The sequence below is a fragment of the Podarcis cretensis genome, assembly GCF_951804945.1.
Source record: "Podarcis cretensis genome assembly, chromosome: 2".
In the NCBI taxonomy this organism is placed as follows: domain Eukaryota; kingdom Metazoa; phylum Chordata; class Lepidosauria; order Squamata; family Lacertidae; genus Podarcis; species Podarcis cretensis.
This window is the reverse complement of record NC_137171.1, coordinates 29276473-29291892: the sequence shown is the minus strand read 5'-3', so window position 1 is coordinate 29291892 and position 15420 is coordinate 29276473. Positions and strand designations below refer to the sequence as shown.

At 43.1% G+C, this 15420-nt stretch overlaps 1 protein-coding gene across 5 annotated transcripts in view; it reads left to right on the top strand.

Annotated features, from left to right (window-relative positions):
* The window catches only part of BAIAP2 (BAR/IMD domain containing adaptor protein 2), a 137002-nt gene that overhangs the window by 25565 nt on the left and 96017 nt on the right, over window positions 1–15420 (top strand). For all 5 annotated transcript variants that reach the window (XR_013835808.1, XM_079965500.1, XM_079965503.1 and 2 more), the window contains exon 2: window positions 8900–8975. Coding sequence is in view for 4 of the 5 variants with exons in the window: in XM_079965500.1 (XP_079821626.1) it covers window positions 8900–8975 (76 nt within the window). In the remaining variant the exon portion in view is untranslated. The remainder of the gene's footprint in view (window positions 1–8899; window positions 8976–15420) is intronic.

Genomic DNA, 15420 nt, shown 5'->3' with positions numbered 1-15420 from the left:
TGGTGGAGTCTCCTTCTTTGGAGGTCTTTAAGCAGAGGCTTGACAACCATATGTCAGGAGTGCTCTGATGGTGTTTCCTGCTTGGCAGGGGGTTGGACTCGATGGCCCTTGTGGTCTCTTCCAACTCTATGATTCTATGATTCTAAGGTGTTCCCTGTATTCACTGTCTTCTTGAAATATGGAAACTATCCTACAGTTCTGGGAACCTATAATCCATGGCTTACCACTGTTTCAGTATATGTTCTCTGGAGTGTGGCTTTGTAAAGATGTAAGGCAAACTCATTGTAAGAAAGGGCACTAATTTCCTTTCCCTTCATTTCCTACACATGATTCACAGATGATGTACAGGTTTTCTTCTTTGTGATGTGTCATAGTTAAGTGCCTTATATAATTATGGGAGATAAATCACAAAGCACCTTGTTTCAATATTATTTATTTCCTACAAGAGCAATTGATGCAATGCTGTAGAAGCTGTTGGATGACACATTCGAGTTGACTGGCAGTGTGAAACTTACTGTTAGTGATAACATTTCCATCAGAACCCTTAAGTTGCTGGAACCAAGTATGGTGAAGCTACCCTTCAGGGTGGCCAATTATCATGGATGATGGATGGACGGAAAAATGATTTGTCAATTTCAGTTTCTATCAGTTGCTTATCTCCCCGGTGTTAAGTTCAGTTCACTGCATTTCTGCATTGGTTTGCTGCTTTTTAAAAACAGTCCTCATGAAAACTGGTCAGCATATTAGTGTGCATTTCTTTTAACATACACATTTTTGCCTATTTTACACATTTCCCCCCCAACAAGTTCCCCTAATAGGATGCAATGTTGTATGATTTTTGGGTTAATATATGCCTCTTAGAAACTTTGTACTTGCTGCTCTGAGCTCCTTGGCAAAATGTTAGAATTAGGGTTGATATAAAGCACATTATAGCACTGCAATGTTACATTTCTTGAGTGTTATAATTAATTTGTTGCCTAGATTAGGACTGGGCTTGTAAAACTTCATAGAGAATTTTGGAAATACAGTGGACCCCCCAGATACAAACTTAATTCATTCTGGGGGTTCGTATGTACCCCAAAAAGTCCGCATCTAGAGGCACCGCTTCTGCTCATGCGCGTGGCACGATAGAGTGCTTCTGTGCATGTGCACAGGGCGAAACCGGGAAGCATACACTTCCGGGGTTGCCGTGTTCGCAACCCAAAAGTTACGTTACCCAAAGGTAACATAACCCGAGGGTCCACTGTAGACACAATTTAGAAACTGAGACACTAGACGCTTGTTAACTTTATTATATGCAATATAAACAATACATGTATTTATTTTGTGGCCAAAACATGGCAACTGTTTAAAAGAGAACTTGCATCCCAACAACACTTGATAAGGTAGTGATAGTCAGGAAGTAAATGATGAGCTGCCGGTGGACCTCTGAATGAACTGCAGTAACCCAGCAAGGGTCTCAAACTCCTTATGCTTTAACAATTTAATTTTTTGTGTATAAATCAGACTATTGGAATCCATGACCTGTAGCTACTCCGGATGCAGAATAGTATTTGTGTATGTAAGTCATCTGAGTGTATGGTTTGTGGAGTGTAGTAGAATGCTGTGAGTCTGACCTCCTTGAGCAACCATTTTGCCTCTGGCTCCAGCTAGTGGAATCTATTACAGTGGTACCTCAGGTTAAGAACTTAATTCGTTCTGGAGGTCCGTTCTTAACCTGAAACTGTTCTTAACCTGAGGTACCACTTTAGCTAATGGGGCCTCCTGCCGCCGCTGCGGCGCGATTTCTATTCTCATCCTGAAGCAAAGTTCTTAACCCGAGGTACTATTTCTGGGTTAGCGGAGTCTGTAACCTGAAGCGTCTGTAACCCGTGGTACCACTGCAATAGGGTTTTATTGAAATACAACGTATCTTGCAAGCCTGATGTCTGCCCACAAGCAACCTAAGGCACAGTTCCTGTTGGTAACCATGCCTGGTATGGAAGCCCTAATATTAGCAGCTTATTGATTTGAGTACAAGGTGACCTGCAGAGCACATCAGAACTGGTTCAAGAGGTGCAGCAGGCCTCTTCCCCTGCCCTCGCAGCCAGCACCTGACTTATCTTCTTCCCATTACTCAAGCACTTCTTCCTCTGCTTGCAAGTGCTGCAGCCCTATTGCCCCCTACCATGTTTCTTACACAGAGGACCTGGAATCCTTGGGTGGCATTCACATGTGTTTTACTCAGAATAGACCTGTGGAAGTTAATGGACCTAAGTTAGCCATGTTCATGAATTTCACTTAGTCTACCCTGAGCAAAACTTAGTTGAATACCATCCCTAGTTTTTAGTCAAGCCATAGGTACAAAAATGCAACAGGGTTTGGGTCTCTAGGATAGCTGGTCGGTGGGTTGGATCTTGGTTTCTCTCTCTGCCCCAACCTGCTAAATAAGTTCATGTTGAAAGGAATTTTGAATTGGTTTCTTAAGAGCTTGGCTCTTCTTCTTTCTTGAAACATCCCTGAATGCAATTATTCCTTGTCCTAAGGAGAAGATCAGGGTGGTCCTCTTTGCCAGCACAATTGTCTCTTGCTCACTTAGTAGCCTGTCAAGAGAACTACTGGAGCAAGGCCATTGCTCAGAACTAATCTGAGGATTTAAAGGAAATTCCTGAGCTAACCAGCATTTTTTAAAGTCTGTCTATGTTACTTCCAGACAAAGCACACTACATTGAAATTTCCAAGCTAGTATGTGTTGCCACGAGGAAGTTTTTTTGCCTGTTATGAAATTAATAACCTGCTGTTTTGAACACCAGAATGGCAGATGCTCTGCTGCTCCTTGGCATTAGTTGACGGGTTGAATTTGCTGAAGTAAATTACAGTGGTCATGGTCTCAAAAGAACAGGATCCAGAAATGAGGGATAAAAACGCTTCAGGCAGAAAATGAGCTTTATAGTTGCTTGGCCGGCTTCAATTGAGGTGGCAGATGTTTACTCAGCTTATTCGACAGAAGTGTCTTGTCTCACTCTTCCCTCCCTCTCTTGCTTTTAGGGGAGTGCAACAGTCAGAACTATATCCTGCAGTAATGGCCGGGACGGTTGGGGGGGGGGACAGGAACAAGAGGTAAAAGGTAGATTGGGATTACAGCGGTCTTATTTCAGTTGTACAGTGGTACCTCGGGTTACATACGCTTCAGGTTACATATGCTTCAGGTTACAGACTCCGCTAACCCAGAAATAGTACCTCGGGTTAAGAACTTTGCTTCAGGATGAGAACAGAAATCGTGCTCCAGCGGCGCGGTGGCACCATTAGCTAAAATGGTGCTTCAGGTTAAGAACAGTTTCAGGTTAAGAACGGACCTCCAGAACCAATTAAGTACTTAACCCGAGGTACCACTGTACTTGGGCACACGGGTTCGTAGTTAGAGTTCCAGTTCTACAAAAGGCCATTGGGTTGCAGTGAAAATCCAGATTCTCTTTGAACCCTTGTTCTGTAAGAGTTTTTTGCTTCCCCTGAGAGATGGTGTTGGTAGTGGGGAGAACCCAGAACTCTTTCTCTTCCTGTGGATAACATATACGTGATTTTTATAAGGAGCTCAAAATGAACTTGAGAAAAAGCTCTCTCTCTGTGTGGCTTTTCTGAGCGGCATTTTTTAATGTACGCATCCAGGAAAATTCATTCTTAAACTGGAATGTTTCCAGGTGTCTAAACTGCTCCCCAGTGACTTGATTTCATCAAATAATACAGACTAGAATATTAGTAAAATGGTTGATAGCATTGGGTGAGGTTATTTCCCAGCCTCCCTCCCTTGCTGTTGCTACCATTACCAGGTAAGCTTGGGCTTCCGTTCATGTCTTAAGTACTTTTATCAGGATTAAAAACCCTTGGCAAGTTCACATGGAAGGGAAACCCATTCTGGATCGGATGCAGTGTTGGTGAATGCCAGTTCTGAATTCCAGTTAGTGGCCAAAACTACCCCAGCATCTTTCCCCCTGTTGCCTTTTACTTACTTGTCTTGAAGAGTCCGTGTGCATGGTATGTTAATATCCTAGGATAGTATTTCAGCAGTAGAGAAGTGATAGGAAAAGAGAATTTGTATGTGACTGGTCAGGTCGTAACTGTGGAAATGCCCAGATGGCTTGTTTTTATTAATTTGTAAGAGAGCCACTGGTCAGTTAGCCAATGTGTTAATTCATTAAAAATGTAGTCATAGTAGAAAATTAACATTTTTGAAAATATTGAGGAAAATATCATCCATTGTAGATGCTAACCTATGAAGGAAAAAGAAGACAAAATTCATGCATTAGAGATCACGCAGACTTTTAATATAAAAGTTCCATGAACTGTGCAGTGAACTTGTTGTTCTGTTACTAGGCTGTTTCCCAAGTCCTCTGTTATCTGCCTGTGGCTTTCCTTACTGCAATATGAAATTTCCATTAGTACAGGGGTTAGATTCTCAATCAGAAAGCACAGAATTAGTTCTGCTTCCTACAAAAATCAGTTAGTAAATTCCTCATCTCATTTGTAAGGTGCCATAGTTACAAAGTGATTGAATGACTTTCTGGATGGTAGAGCTAAGGTAGGCAAGAGACTCATTCACAGCTTGTGACACACTTAACAAAGAGCCATTCTCTTTGGTGATTATGTAGAAGTCTAAAAGTACATAGTTTGGTAACTGGAGGTGAGAGTTCTTCTTGTCCTTGAAACCTCTCATTTTGTGGCTTGTTTCCCCTCTCTTTCTTGGTGCCTTCAACAGAAAATATATATATCATGTATAAAATGGCAATCGTATTGGCTAGCCTTTGAATCTGGCCTGTTCAAATTCTAGGTAAGCTTGGGCTTGATCTTTATCCAGTTGTTTATCAAGTTTCAACATTTTCTAATGAACTTTGCCATTCTTTGTTTTGATCATGTGAGGGTTAGGGGTGCACATGTCTAAGACCATAAAAATGAGGTCCATAAACCTACCTAAACCTATGTTTCCCCTTGCTAGCTAGCAGAAATCCTGTCTACATGTTTAAGGGTCAAGAATAGCAAAGTAAAATGTCCTGGCTGTGGATGCATGCTTTGTTCTTGCACTTTGATCTATGAGCAAGTTACTTAATGAGCTGCTGCTTCAAAAGTTAATTTTTCTGGCGAACAAAAGCACTGGAAAGTCTTTGCTGCAGACCAATGAGGTGAGGTCTCCAAAGAAAAATAGTCACAATGCTCAACAATTTGCCATTTTTTCTTACCTGCTACTGAGCCAGTTTGGTGCTTCTGTTATTCACTCATGCATTCAGTCAATTAATTTCTATACCATTCTCTGTAATAAATAACCTCAGGATAGTTTATGGGCAAAAATTATTAAAACACAATACAGTGGTACTTCAGGTTAAGTACTTAATTCGTTCTGGAAGTCCGTACTTAACCTGAAACTGTTCTTAACCTGAAGCATCACTTTAGCTAATAGGGCCTCCTGCTGCTGCACCGCCAGAGCCCGACTTCTGTTCTTATCCTGAAGCAAAGTTATTAACCTGAAGCACTATTTCTGGGTTAGTGGAGTGTATAACCTGAAGCGTATGTAACCTGAAGCGTATGTAACCCGAGGTACCACTGTATAACAAACTTAAGACTAGTCCTAGAATCCATGTGAACAACAGAAAGCATTCTCCATTACAAATGGGCAACACTGATATACTGTGCCCAAATGTCTTGGTGAACAGATACCTTCCACCCATGCAATGTAGATGCCAGCTGTTTTTCTGACGAGGAGTTCCACAGGTAGAGTGCCACCACAGAACATAGATTATCACCACCTGATGTATCGCCTCCAGAAGGTCCTCTCCTATAAATCTGAGGGATCCAAGCAAGTTGATACATGGAGAGGTGATCCAAGTATTTGGTTCCCAAGTTATTGCCATACACGTGGTAACCAGTGCTGCTCTCATAAAACAGGTTCTATGGTTAGAATAAGCCATGCCATTTAACACTCTGGTGGCTGTTTGCAGCTCTGAACAGTCTTCAAGGTAACTCCATGTAGAGTTCATTACAATCTAAATGGGAGGCTACCAGGCCATGGGTTACTGGGTCAGTCTAGGAAGCACCACAGGAGGCAACTGGCATTCTGTGTCACCTAGGCATCAAGTGACAGAGAAGCACTTCCATACTATAAATCTGCTCCATGAAGGGGAGTGCAACCATGTTTAGAACAGGTCATCTGTCTGCTTCCTGGACATGGGAACTGCCCGTCCTCAGCACCTCTGTCTTATGTTATGGATGGGTTTGATGCAAAGTAATGGTGGGAGGTACAAGCTGAGGAACCCCCAGGGAAAGAGGGCTCAGAGCTTGGGGATTGGTGAGACAAAAAAGAGGAAGAAGAAGGAGAAGACTGAGAGGAGGAAGTGTCAGAACTTGAAGAGGTAGCAAGGATTAGTGAGCTTGGAGAGTCTGTGGCAGAGAGAGGTCCAGAATCAGTCAGAAGCTGAGGCAGGAGAGTGGCATGAGGGAGACCAAGAGGCAGAGACGAAGAGGAAGAAGAGGAGGCGTTTGGATTTGATATCCCACTTTATCACTGCCCTAAGGAGTCTCAAAGCGGCTAACATTCTCCTTTCCCTTCCTCCCCCACAACAAACACTCTGTGAGGTGAGTGAGGCTGAGAGACTTCAAAGAAGTGTGACTGGCCCAAGGTCACCCAGCAGCTGCATGTGGAGGAGCGGGGAATCGAACCCAGTTCACCAGATTACGAGTCCACCGCTCTTAGCCACTACACTACACTGGCTTGTCAGGCTTGTGAAGAATCACAGGTGTCTCCCCCTCCTGCTGTGACAAGCTTGGTAATGCACAAACACAGTTTCTGATAGCTTGGAAAAAACCCTGGAAAAGGAATGGACTTAGGCAGCTATGGGGAGAAGGGGGACCTTCAGTCAATGCAACTGCTTCATTGGGGCAAGACCTATTGGAGATAAGTTACTGTGCTCATTATGCCTGGCCACTCTTGTGTCAATTGTGTTTTGTTAATAGAGAATTAGCTCCAACTTGCACAGTGTGATTTACTGCTGGCTCGCTCCTGATATCTTACCAGGGGTCAGTCTCAGTTTCTTGGCCCTCATCTATCTCGTTACTGCCTTCAGGCACTGGACCTGCTTCTTCACAGCATGACCTGATTCTGATGGCAAGGAGGAATAGAGCTAGATTGTCTCCCAAGTATTTTGTCAGGACTTAAGGTATACATTAAAATGTATCTCCAGTTAGACCACATGACATAACTCCAACTGTCTTTGGTCATGATGGAGTGGCAGTGACTTTTATGCAGAGTGGCCTTATTATTAATGCAGCCACATTGTTTTCCTTCCAGACTCCCACTTCCATTAGCTCCTGCCAGAATGGCCATTGGTTAGGGATGATGGGAATTATAGTTCAACAACATCTGAAGGGCACCACATTGGCCAGTCATGAAATGCATTGTTACTTTGTAGTTGGTGCATGGAGCTTAATCCTGAAGCCTTTTAGAACTTCTTGTCTCTGCTGATACTGTTTTTAATTACTGTTTGTATATTGCTGTCTTAATTTTGAATTGTATTTATTTCTTTTATTGACTGTTCTGCAGCTTTTCTGGAGAGCATCTTAATTCAGAAAGGGAGGGTATGAATTGTTATCCTTAAACTTAAACGAGTTCTCCAACTGTTAAATGGCACCTTTAAACCAAAATGTATGAACTCTTCTGCTTGGCACACTATGTAATTCTCGTTAGACACTGTTGCCCTGCATTTTCTAGCCTGGCCAAACATAGCAGTAGTGAATGTGTTTTTCCTTGTCTGTTTTTACAAGAATAAAATAAGCTAAAGAAGCTGGTGGATGGAAAAACCATTTTCTTAAAAGAGCTCAAACTTAAATGTGAAGGCAGATCTCAGGGATGGGATATTTTGAAATGAACCAGAAAGGCCTGTGTGCGGTTGATCTTACTCTCACATGTTCTCTGTCTCTCTCACATATCCATTAGGAGTAAATATGTTTTTAAATAAATTGCATTGTTCGTATATTTACAATAAGTGGTAACAGTTCCACATGTATAACAAGGTGTTAAAATCTGAAACCCCAGTATACTGACACCGCCTACTAGACAGAATGGGTTAAGAATTTGCTAAGTCGAATGCTTTGCCTATAAAGAATCTCTGTCAGGAAGCCGGTGATGACTATAAAAGAAAAAATGAAGGTTCCTCAATTATTCTTTCTCATCATGAGGTGCTAAATACAGAAGCAGGCTTCTGCCTTGCAGTGCTTTGCCCATCCAGGGCCCTTGTATTCGACTGGAACTTGCAGGCATGGTTTAAATGTATAAAATATATAGCAATGTTAGCCAGTCCCCTGCACAATGTTCTGTAGGAGAACCGAGGCGAATGCATATAACGAATACAAATAAACACATTTCTAAGTCTGGCCAAATTTAAGTTTGCTATTATTGTCAATGTTTTTCCTTGCTTTGTGTCTACAGATTGAAGAGTTAGTGCCCAATTGCCAGCTGTTCTAATCCTACATCTTTTGATTTTCTTCTTCTGCTGCTGCTTCCTTATACTGGTTTATGCTTCATTTTGTTTATGCCCTGGCAAAATAGTCATCCAGGAGGGAGCTTTGTGGTGTCTGGAATTCCTCTCGTACATAACTGCTGACTTAGAATCCTGGACCGAATTGTGTAAATGCATCCATTGCCTTGTAAAATGTCGCTTGACTTGTTGGCTTGTGTTGTCTCTGTCACATGGCGTGTGTTGCGTGTCTGTGGGAAGATTCTGTTTCCGAGGCTGTATTTCGTAGGATAGTGTGACTCAGCCTCTCTCTTGTATTCACACATGTGTACACAAGGAGTACAACACTTTTAGTCGCTTTCTCAGCAGAATGTTTGAATTGCTAATGCATTGTTTGTTTGTGTGTTTTTCTTTCTTTGTAGACTATAATGGAGCAGTTCAACCCCAGCCTCCGGAACTTCATTTCCATGGGGAAGAACTATGAAAAAGCCTTGGCAGGTAAGCAAAGTGTAATTGTGCATGTTGTTGTCATGGCTGTGGCATTGGGTGGTAGCAGAGGTGTGTGGGGGGGGAGAATGGCAAAATCTTGTTCGCTGAGGTTGGCATTGCTCTTGAAGTTTAGAAAATATGTCAGGAAATGCTCTCGTCTGCCGAAGGCAGCCTGCAAAGCAGCTCTTTGAATTAAGACACAAGCGCATTATCGTTCTATGACATGTGAAGCATGAAGGGCTGTCACAAGGCGCACTGCTTAAGAAGCTGTGACATGAAACATCTTCCTTACAATGATGAGCCAGATACAGGCTGCTGATTTACTGACAACTAGATGATAAACACAACTTGTGATTCCACCCCTCCTCCCGTCTCAAATAGCCTCTTTGGATTGCCTAAATAATAATAATAAAAATTTTCAAACCTATCTTTAATAGCAAAGATGTTCCAGCACTACACTTCACAGTGTATAGATGTATGTTTCAAAGCTACATTAGCAAATCCCAAATGAGTAAACAAAAAAAAGTTTGACAATTATAAACCACTCTCGAATGTCCCTTTGGGGGCAAGGTACTTTGAGAGGGAGGTGGTGGTTGAGCTTCAAGCATGCTTGGAAGAAGCTGATTATCCAGATCAACCTGAATTGATGCAGGTCCAGCCATTGCATCAAAACTGCTTTGGTTTCCCTGGTGGTTGACTTGTGTCGGGAGAGAGATGAAGGGAGTCAAACTCTGCTCATTATTCTTCATCTGCCTGCAGCTTTTGATAATTTGGACCTCGGTACTCTCCTGGACACGGGACGCAGGTGGCGCTGTGGGTAAATCCTCAGCGCCTAGGGCTTGCCGATCTCATGGTCGGCGGTTCGAATCCCCGCGGCAGGGTGAGCTCCCGTCTTTCGGTCCCAGCTCCTGCCCCCCTAACAGTTCGAAAGCACCCCTAAAAACTGCAAGTAGATAAATAGGTACCGCTTTCTAGCGGGAAGGTAAACGGCGTTTCCGTGTGCTGCGCTGGTGCCGGCTCACCAGAGCAGCTTAGTCACGCTGGCCACATGACCCGGAAGTGTCTCTGGACAGTGCTGGCCCCCGGCCTCTTAAGTGAGATGAGCGCACAACCCTAGAGTCGGACACGACTGGCCTTCGGGCAGGGGTATCTTTACCTTTACCTTTTTACTCTCCTGGACAGACCCCAAGTGGTGGTGGTGGTGGTGGGGCACCATTTTGTGATGGTTCTGTTTTCGATTTGGGAGTTTTGTTCCATAGAATTACATTGTGCCATGGGCACTGACCTGTGCCATGCTTCAGGGGTGCATTCTGCCCCCATTCTCTTTTAATATTCATATGTAGCTGTTGGGGAGGTAACATCTGTTCTGGAGTAAGGTGTCATTAACACATGGATGACATCCAGCTCTATCTCTCCATACCTTCTTATTGGAAGGCTGGTGCTCAAAGGGCTGGGTGTTGATGAGGAAATTGACATTGAATCCAGACAAGATGGAGGTGTTGTGTTCCTAAGCACAGACAATGGGGTTGCAACCTGTTTTGGATGGGATTGCACTTCCCTTGAAGGAGTAGATCTGCAGGAAATACTCCTGGCTTCAATATTGTCACCACAGGCTCAGGTGGCCTTGGTGACTAGGAATGCCTGTTTCCAGCTCTGGCTGGTTTACCAACTACAGTCCTGTTTGGACTTGGCCACTGTAACCTCCAGATTGGATTACTGCAGTACATTCTACTTGGGGCTGCCCTTAAAGACTCTTTGGAGACTGGCTGCCTCATTCTGGACCAGTTGCAATCTGGTATGACTGCAAAGAGTCATATCACGCCTGACCTGAAGCACCTGTATAAAAGGTAAAGGGACCCCTGATCATTAGGTCCAGTCGTGACTGACTCTGGGGTTGCGGCGCTCATCTCGCTTTATTGGCTGAGGGAGCCAGTGTACAGCTTCCGGGTCATGTGGCCAGCATGACTAAGCCGCTTCTGGTGAACCAGAGCAGCGCATGGAAATGCCGTTTACCTTCCCACTGGAAGGTACTTGCACTTTGACGTGCTTATGAACTGCTAGGTTGGCAGGAGCAGGGACCGAGCAACAGGAGCTCACCCCATTGAGGGGATTCAAACCGCCGACCTTCTGATTGGCAAGTCCCAGAAGCACCTGTACTGGTTGCCTATTTGTGTTTACATTAATGTATAAAGCTCTAAAAGACCTGGGGTCCCAAATAGCTGAAGAAACTTCTCCTATATCCACCATTTTGGGTATCAAGATGGGTGGAGGAGCACTTGTTGGTAATGCTGCCATCCACAGAGGTGTATGTGGCAGCTCAAAAATTGTGGAATTCTCAGCCCATAGTGAGAGTCTGGTACTGACATTACATCTTTTGTTGGCTACGCCTGTTTACTCTGACCTTTGGAAGCGGAGTATGAATTTTTAGTTGTCTTCCCCATAAATTTTGCTATTAGTTGCATCTATTTTGTGGTTTTATTTTATAGACTGTATTTTAGTTAATGTAACCTGTGCTTGGGACACGGGTGGCGCTGTGGGTAAAACCTCAGCGCCTAGGACTTGCTGATCGTATGGTCAGCGGTTCGAATCCCCGCGGCGGGGTGAGCTCCCGTCTTTTGGTCCCAGCTCCTGCCCACCTAGCAGTTCGAAAGCACTCTTAAGTGCAAGTAGATAAATAGGTACCGCTTTATAGCGGGAAGGTAAACGGCGTTTCCGTGTGCTGCGCTGGTGCTGGTTCGCCAGAGCAGCTTCGTCACGCTGGCCATGTGACCCGGAAGTGTCTTCAGGCAGCGCTGGCCCCCGGCCTCTTAAGCGAGATGGGTGCGCAACCCTAGAGTCGGACACGACTGGCCCGTATGGGCAGGGGTACCTTTACCTTTTTAACCTGTGCTTGGATGAGTAAAGAATTGGAAAATAAATAAATAATAGAAAGTAGAGCATTCCAATTTTTAGACAAAGGCTTTCAACCAGTTTAGTTAGTCGTTGCAGACTTGATCCATTGGCTTCATGGGGAATTCTAAGACTATAATTAGGGCATTTGAATCCCATTGACTTAAGTGTCTACTTAGCAGCCTATCTGTATGCAGATGTAACTGTGGCATGAGCTTTTGTAGGCAAGATCCTGATTCATCAACCGTATCTTACAAAGTTGACTCTTTAAAGCCAATGCCTTAATTCAAACAGTTGAGTCTTTAAGAGGTCACAGGATTCTTCCATCCAACACAGAATAACACAATTAAGAACCACTTTTAAGTCATACAATAGGCAGCAAAAAAAAACCCCACCAGGTTTTCTTCCACATTTACATTTCACAGGGAACTGCAGCCAATCCCACCTGTATTCTGAGTGTATCTGTATGACACACCGATTCTTCCAAACACCTGTCTGTCACATTCAGATTGTACGTTTCTAAGTGAACAATGAAAAAATTTTAAGGGCAAAACCAGAGAGAGTTATGTGAAGTGGTATTTTCTCATGGGCAATGGTTTTTTTTTTAACCTTCTGCTTGGCAATTTGCCCAAAAGTTAGTAGATTTGTAGGCGCTGTCGTGCTCCTAATATGCCTGTTTTCCTGCCCTGGCTGCTTCAGCTGGCCCTAGGCAGGTGTGGAAAATCTCCTACATGTTTTGGCCAATGTCATTTGTTCAAACCATATGAGAGTTTGGTCAGCCATGTACATTATTTCTCTTATGTATTTGTGCTGCTAGCTTTTGTGTCCTGTAGTGCAGGTTGGCTACTTTCATCCCTCCCACCCCAGGGACTTGAGCTAGCAAGCAGAACTTAATTGCTTCTTGCTTTTTTATAGTTGCTAACACCTGAACCTCAATAAAGCCCTAGGGGAAAGCTTTCCCTGAAAGCCTTTCCCCCCTTTTAGATGGCCTGAGGATCCCTTTGGCAACTTCATTTACTGACTCTGCCTGCTTGTTTAAGTGTAGCAGCAATTCAGTAACATTCCTGGGATTTCCCCACCACCAACCACCTTAAAGAAAAAGAATAACTATCTCATGAGTCAGCTTTGTGAGCATTGCATCACTTGAGCGAGACTTAAGGGAAATGTTCTCAAACCAACTGCAGCACATTCTGTACTACAGGAGTGCCAGCTTGGCCCTGCGACTGTGGGTGCCCAGGGCATGCATGGCCCTGGCACCAAAATTTGTGGGTGCCCGGCCCCTTCAGAGGGGGGATTTTGTGGGTGCTCAGGCACCCAGGGTCCCAGGGAGTTGGCGCCAATGCTGTACCACATGGAACTGCTTTTCACACACCTTGCACACACTTTGGACTGATCTGCAGTCTCCAGTGGCGGCTTAAGGAGAAAAAGAGGTACTGGGTGTCTTTAGCCTGCTTTTGAAATCCAGTGCTACTCAGTAAAGAACCAAACTCCACACATTCTCAAGGGTTGCACTCCCTTTCTTATTACCATTTCACAGGTTTCAAGGCTGTGTCCTAGCATTCACAAGAAGCTGGAGGAATGAAGCCCTGGTCGGAATCATGCCCTGGCAATCTTTCTGCTAAAATGGAAGCTTATATTAAGAAGAACCCCACCAACCCCTTGATACACATTTAATTATCTTGAGGTTGACCCTGAAAAGTTGTTAAAAGGAGATCAAAATGTCACCTAAAGAACGCCGACAGAATTTGAAGTGTAGTGGTTTTCATCAGGGAGTCATGGCCCATAGCTGATTTTAAAGCACTGTATAAAATACTTTGAAATATAGCCCAAGTGTTACACACCATGGAATGAATGTAAAGCAACTCCATAGTGGCCCTGTTGGTTTGGGTTAATATAAAAGTGTTACATACACCCACCCACACCCCAAAATAACATATTTGTAAGGGTAGGATTTGTGTGCCCAACACATAATGGGCTGGTTCAAATCACATGTCATGGTAAACTGTGGTTTTTAGCTTACCATGATTGAGCAGCATTCTAGTACATACTGCTGAATTGTTCCCATTTTGCTCTGCTGAGCTTGGAGACGGGAACAACAAACCATGAGTCTTGACTCAGTGTTGCATGCAAACCAGCACTTGTGGTTCGTTTCTCTCCAAACAAAGCATGAGCAGAACCCAAGTTTTGTTCTTGGCTTACCACTCATTGTTTGTTTGAGAGAAACAGACCACAAGAAGTAGTTCATACATAACGCTAAGCTAAATCTTGAGGCTTCTTTCTCCTGGCTCCAGGGAGGTTGGAGTAAAACAGGAGCAATTTAGCAGCATTTACCAGCACACACAGCACATTCATATAAACCGTGGCTTATAGTTAAGTGTGAAGAAGCCTAGGGCTTCCATGTGCGCAATGGGACTTCCCTCTCCGCTCTCTGCACCCTGTGCTGTCCTGATATTAGCTATGGAGGATTCAAATTCCAACTTTTAACCTTAAAATAATAATAATAATATTATGGTTGGGGTGCTCTTTAGCTCATCTGTGATTTGATTATGGCTGAAGTTTACTCCCTATCTGGTTCTAGTTTGTGCTTTGCCTTTTTCTTCTCCTTTTTTTTAAAGGGTTGTACTAAATGGCATCATAAGGATTTAATGGTTTAAATTGTTAACATCCTGTTGTTTGTATGTTGCCGAGAGAACCATGGTATGGGGAGACTTAAAACAAAATGACCAAATAAATAATATAATAAATGCTGCTGAAAGCTGTTCTGCTTGGCAGGGGGTTGGACTCGATGGCCCTTGTGGTCTCTTCCAACTCTATGATTCTAAGTGCAAATAGATATTATTATCTGATATGCCTTGCATTTTAAGAGAAAAAAACTCGTTGAAGACTGAAACGCAGAGTGCAAATTTTAAAGTAAATAAAAGGAAATTATGGTAGGTTTAGTAATGTTCTTGTTGCAGAGGCTGTGAATTTGGCATTGAGCAGACACTCAAGAAGAGTTTTTAGCAGTGCATAAATAGGGTGATACATTTGAGCATTTATTTATTAAATTTGTATCCAAGGCAGCATTTATGCTAATAAGAGTGTTGATAAATACACAATGTCCCTATGTGCATCTGTTAAATGGCGGAGGGTATGTGTTAAGCAATGTATATCTAATGAAGAGGAAGAATAAGAGTAACATGAAAGCATGGTTTACTTTACTATTTACGTAAAACTATATACGGCTAATTGAGAGCTTTGTGAGCTCTTCTTGTAACAGTTAAAGATTACAGACCCTGAGATTTATTGAAGAATTTTCAATAACCTTGTAAAATTTATGTTTCCAGACCTGTTTAGTATTAAAAAAACCAAACACGAATTATATTTTTAAAAGAGACTAATCGTCTTGGCAACCTTTTAAAAAGACAAAGCATTTTAAGCCCGTGTAGCTACATCAGTGTTAGTTCTTTGTCATTTTAGTCTGAGTTAGATCTGTTGAACTTAGTGGAACCTACTTCTAAGTAGACATGTATACTACTGTTGTGCTGTTGCTCTCTTTCACTTTTAGATTTTTGACTTTTATAAA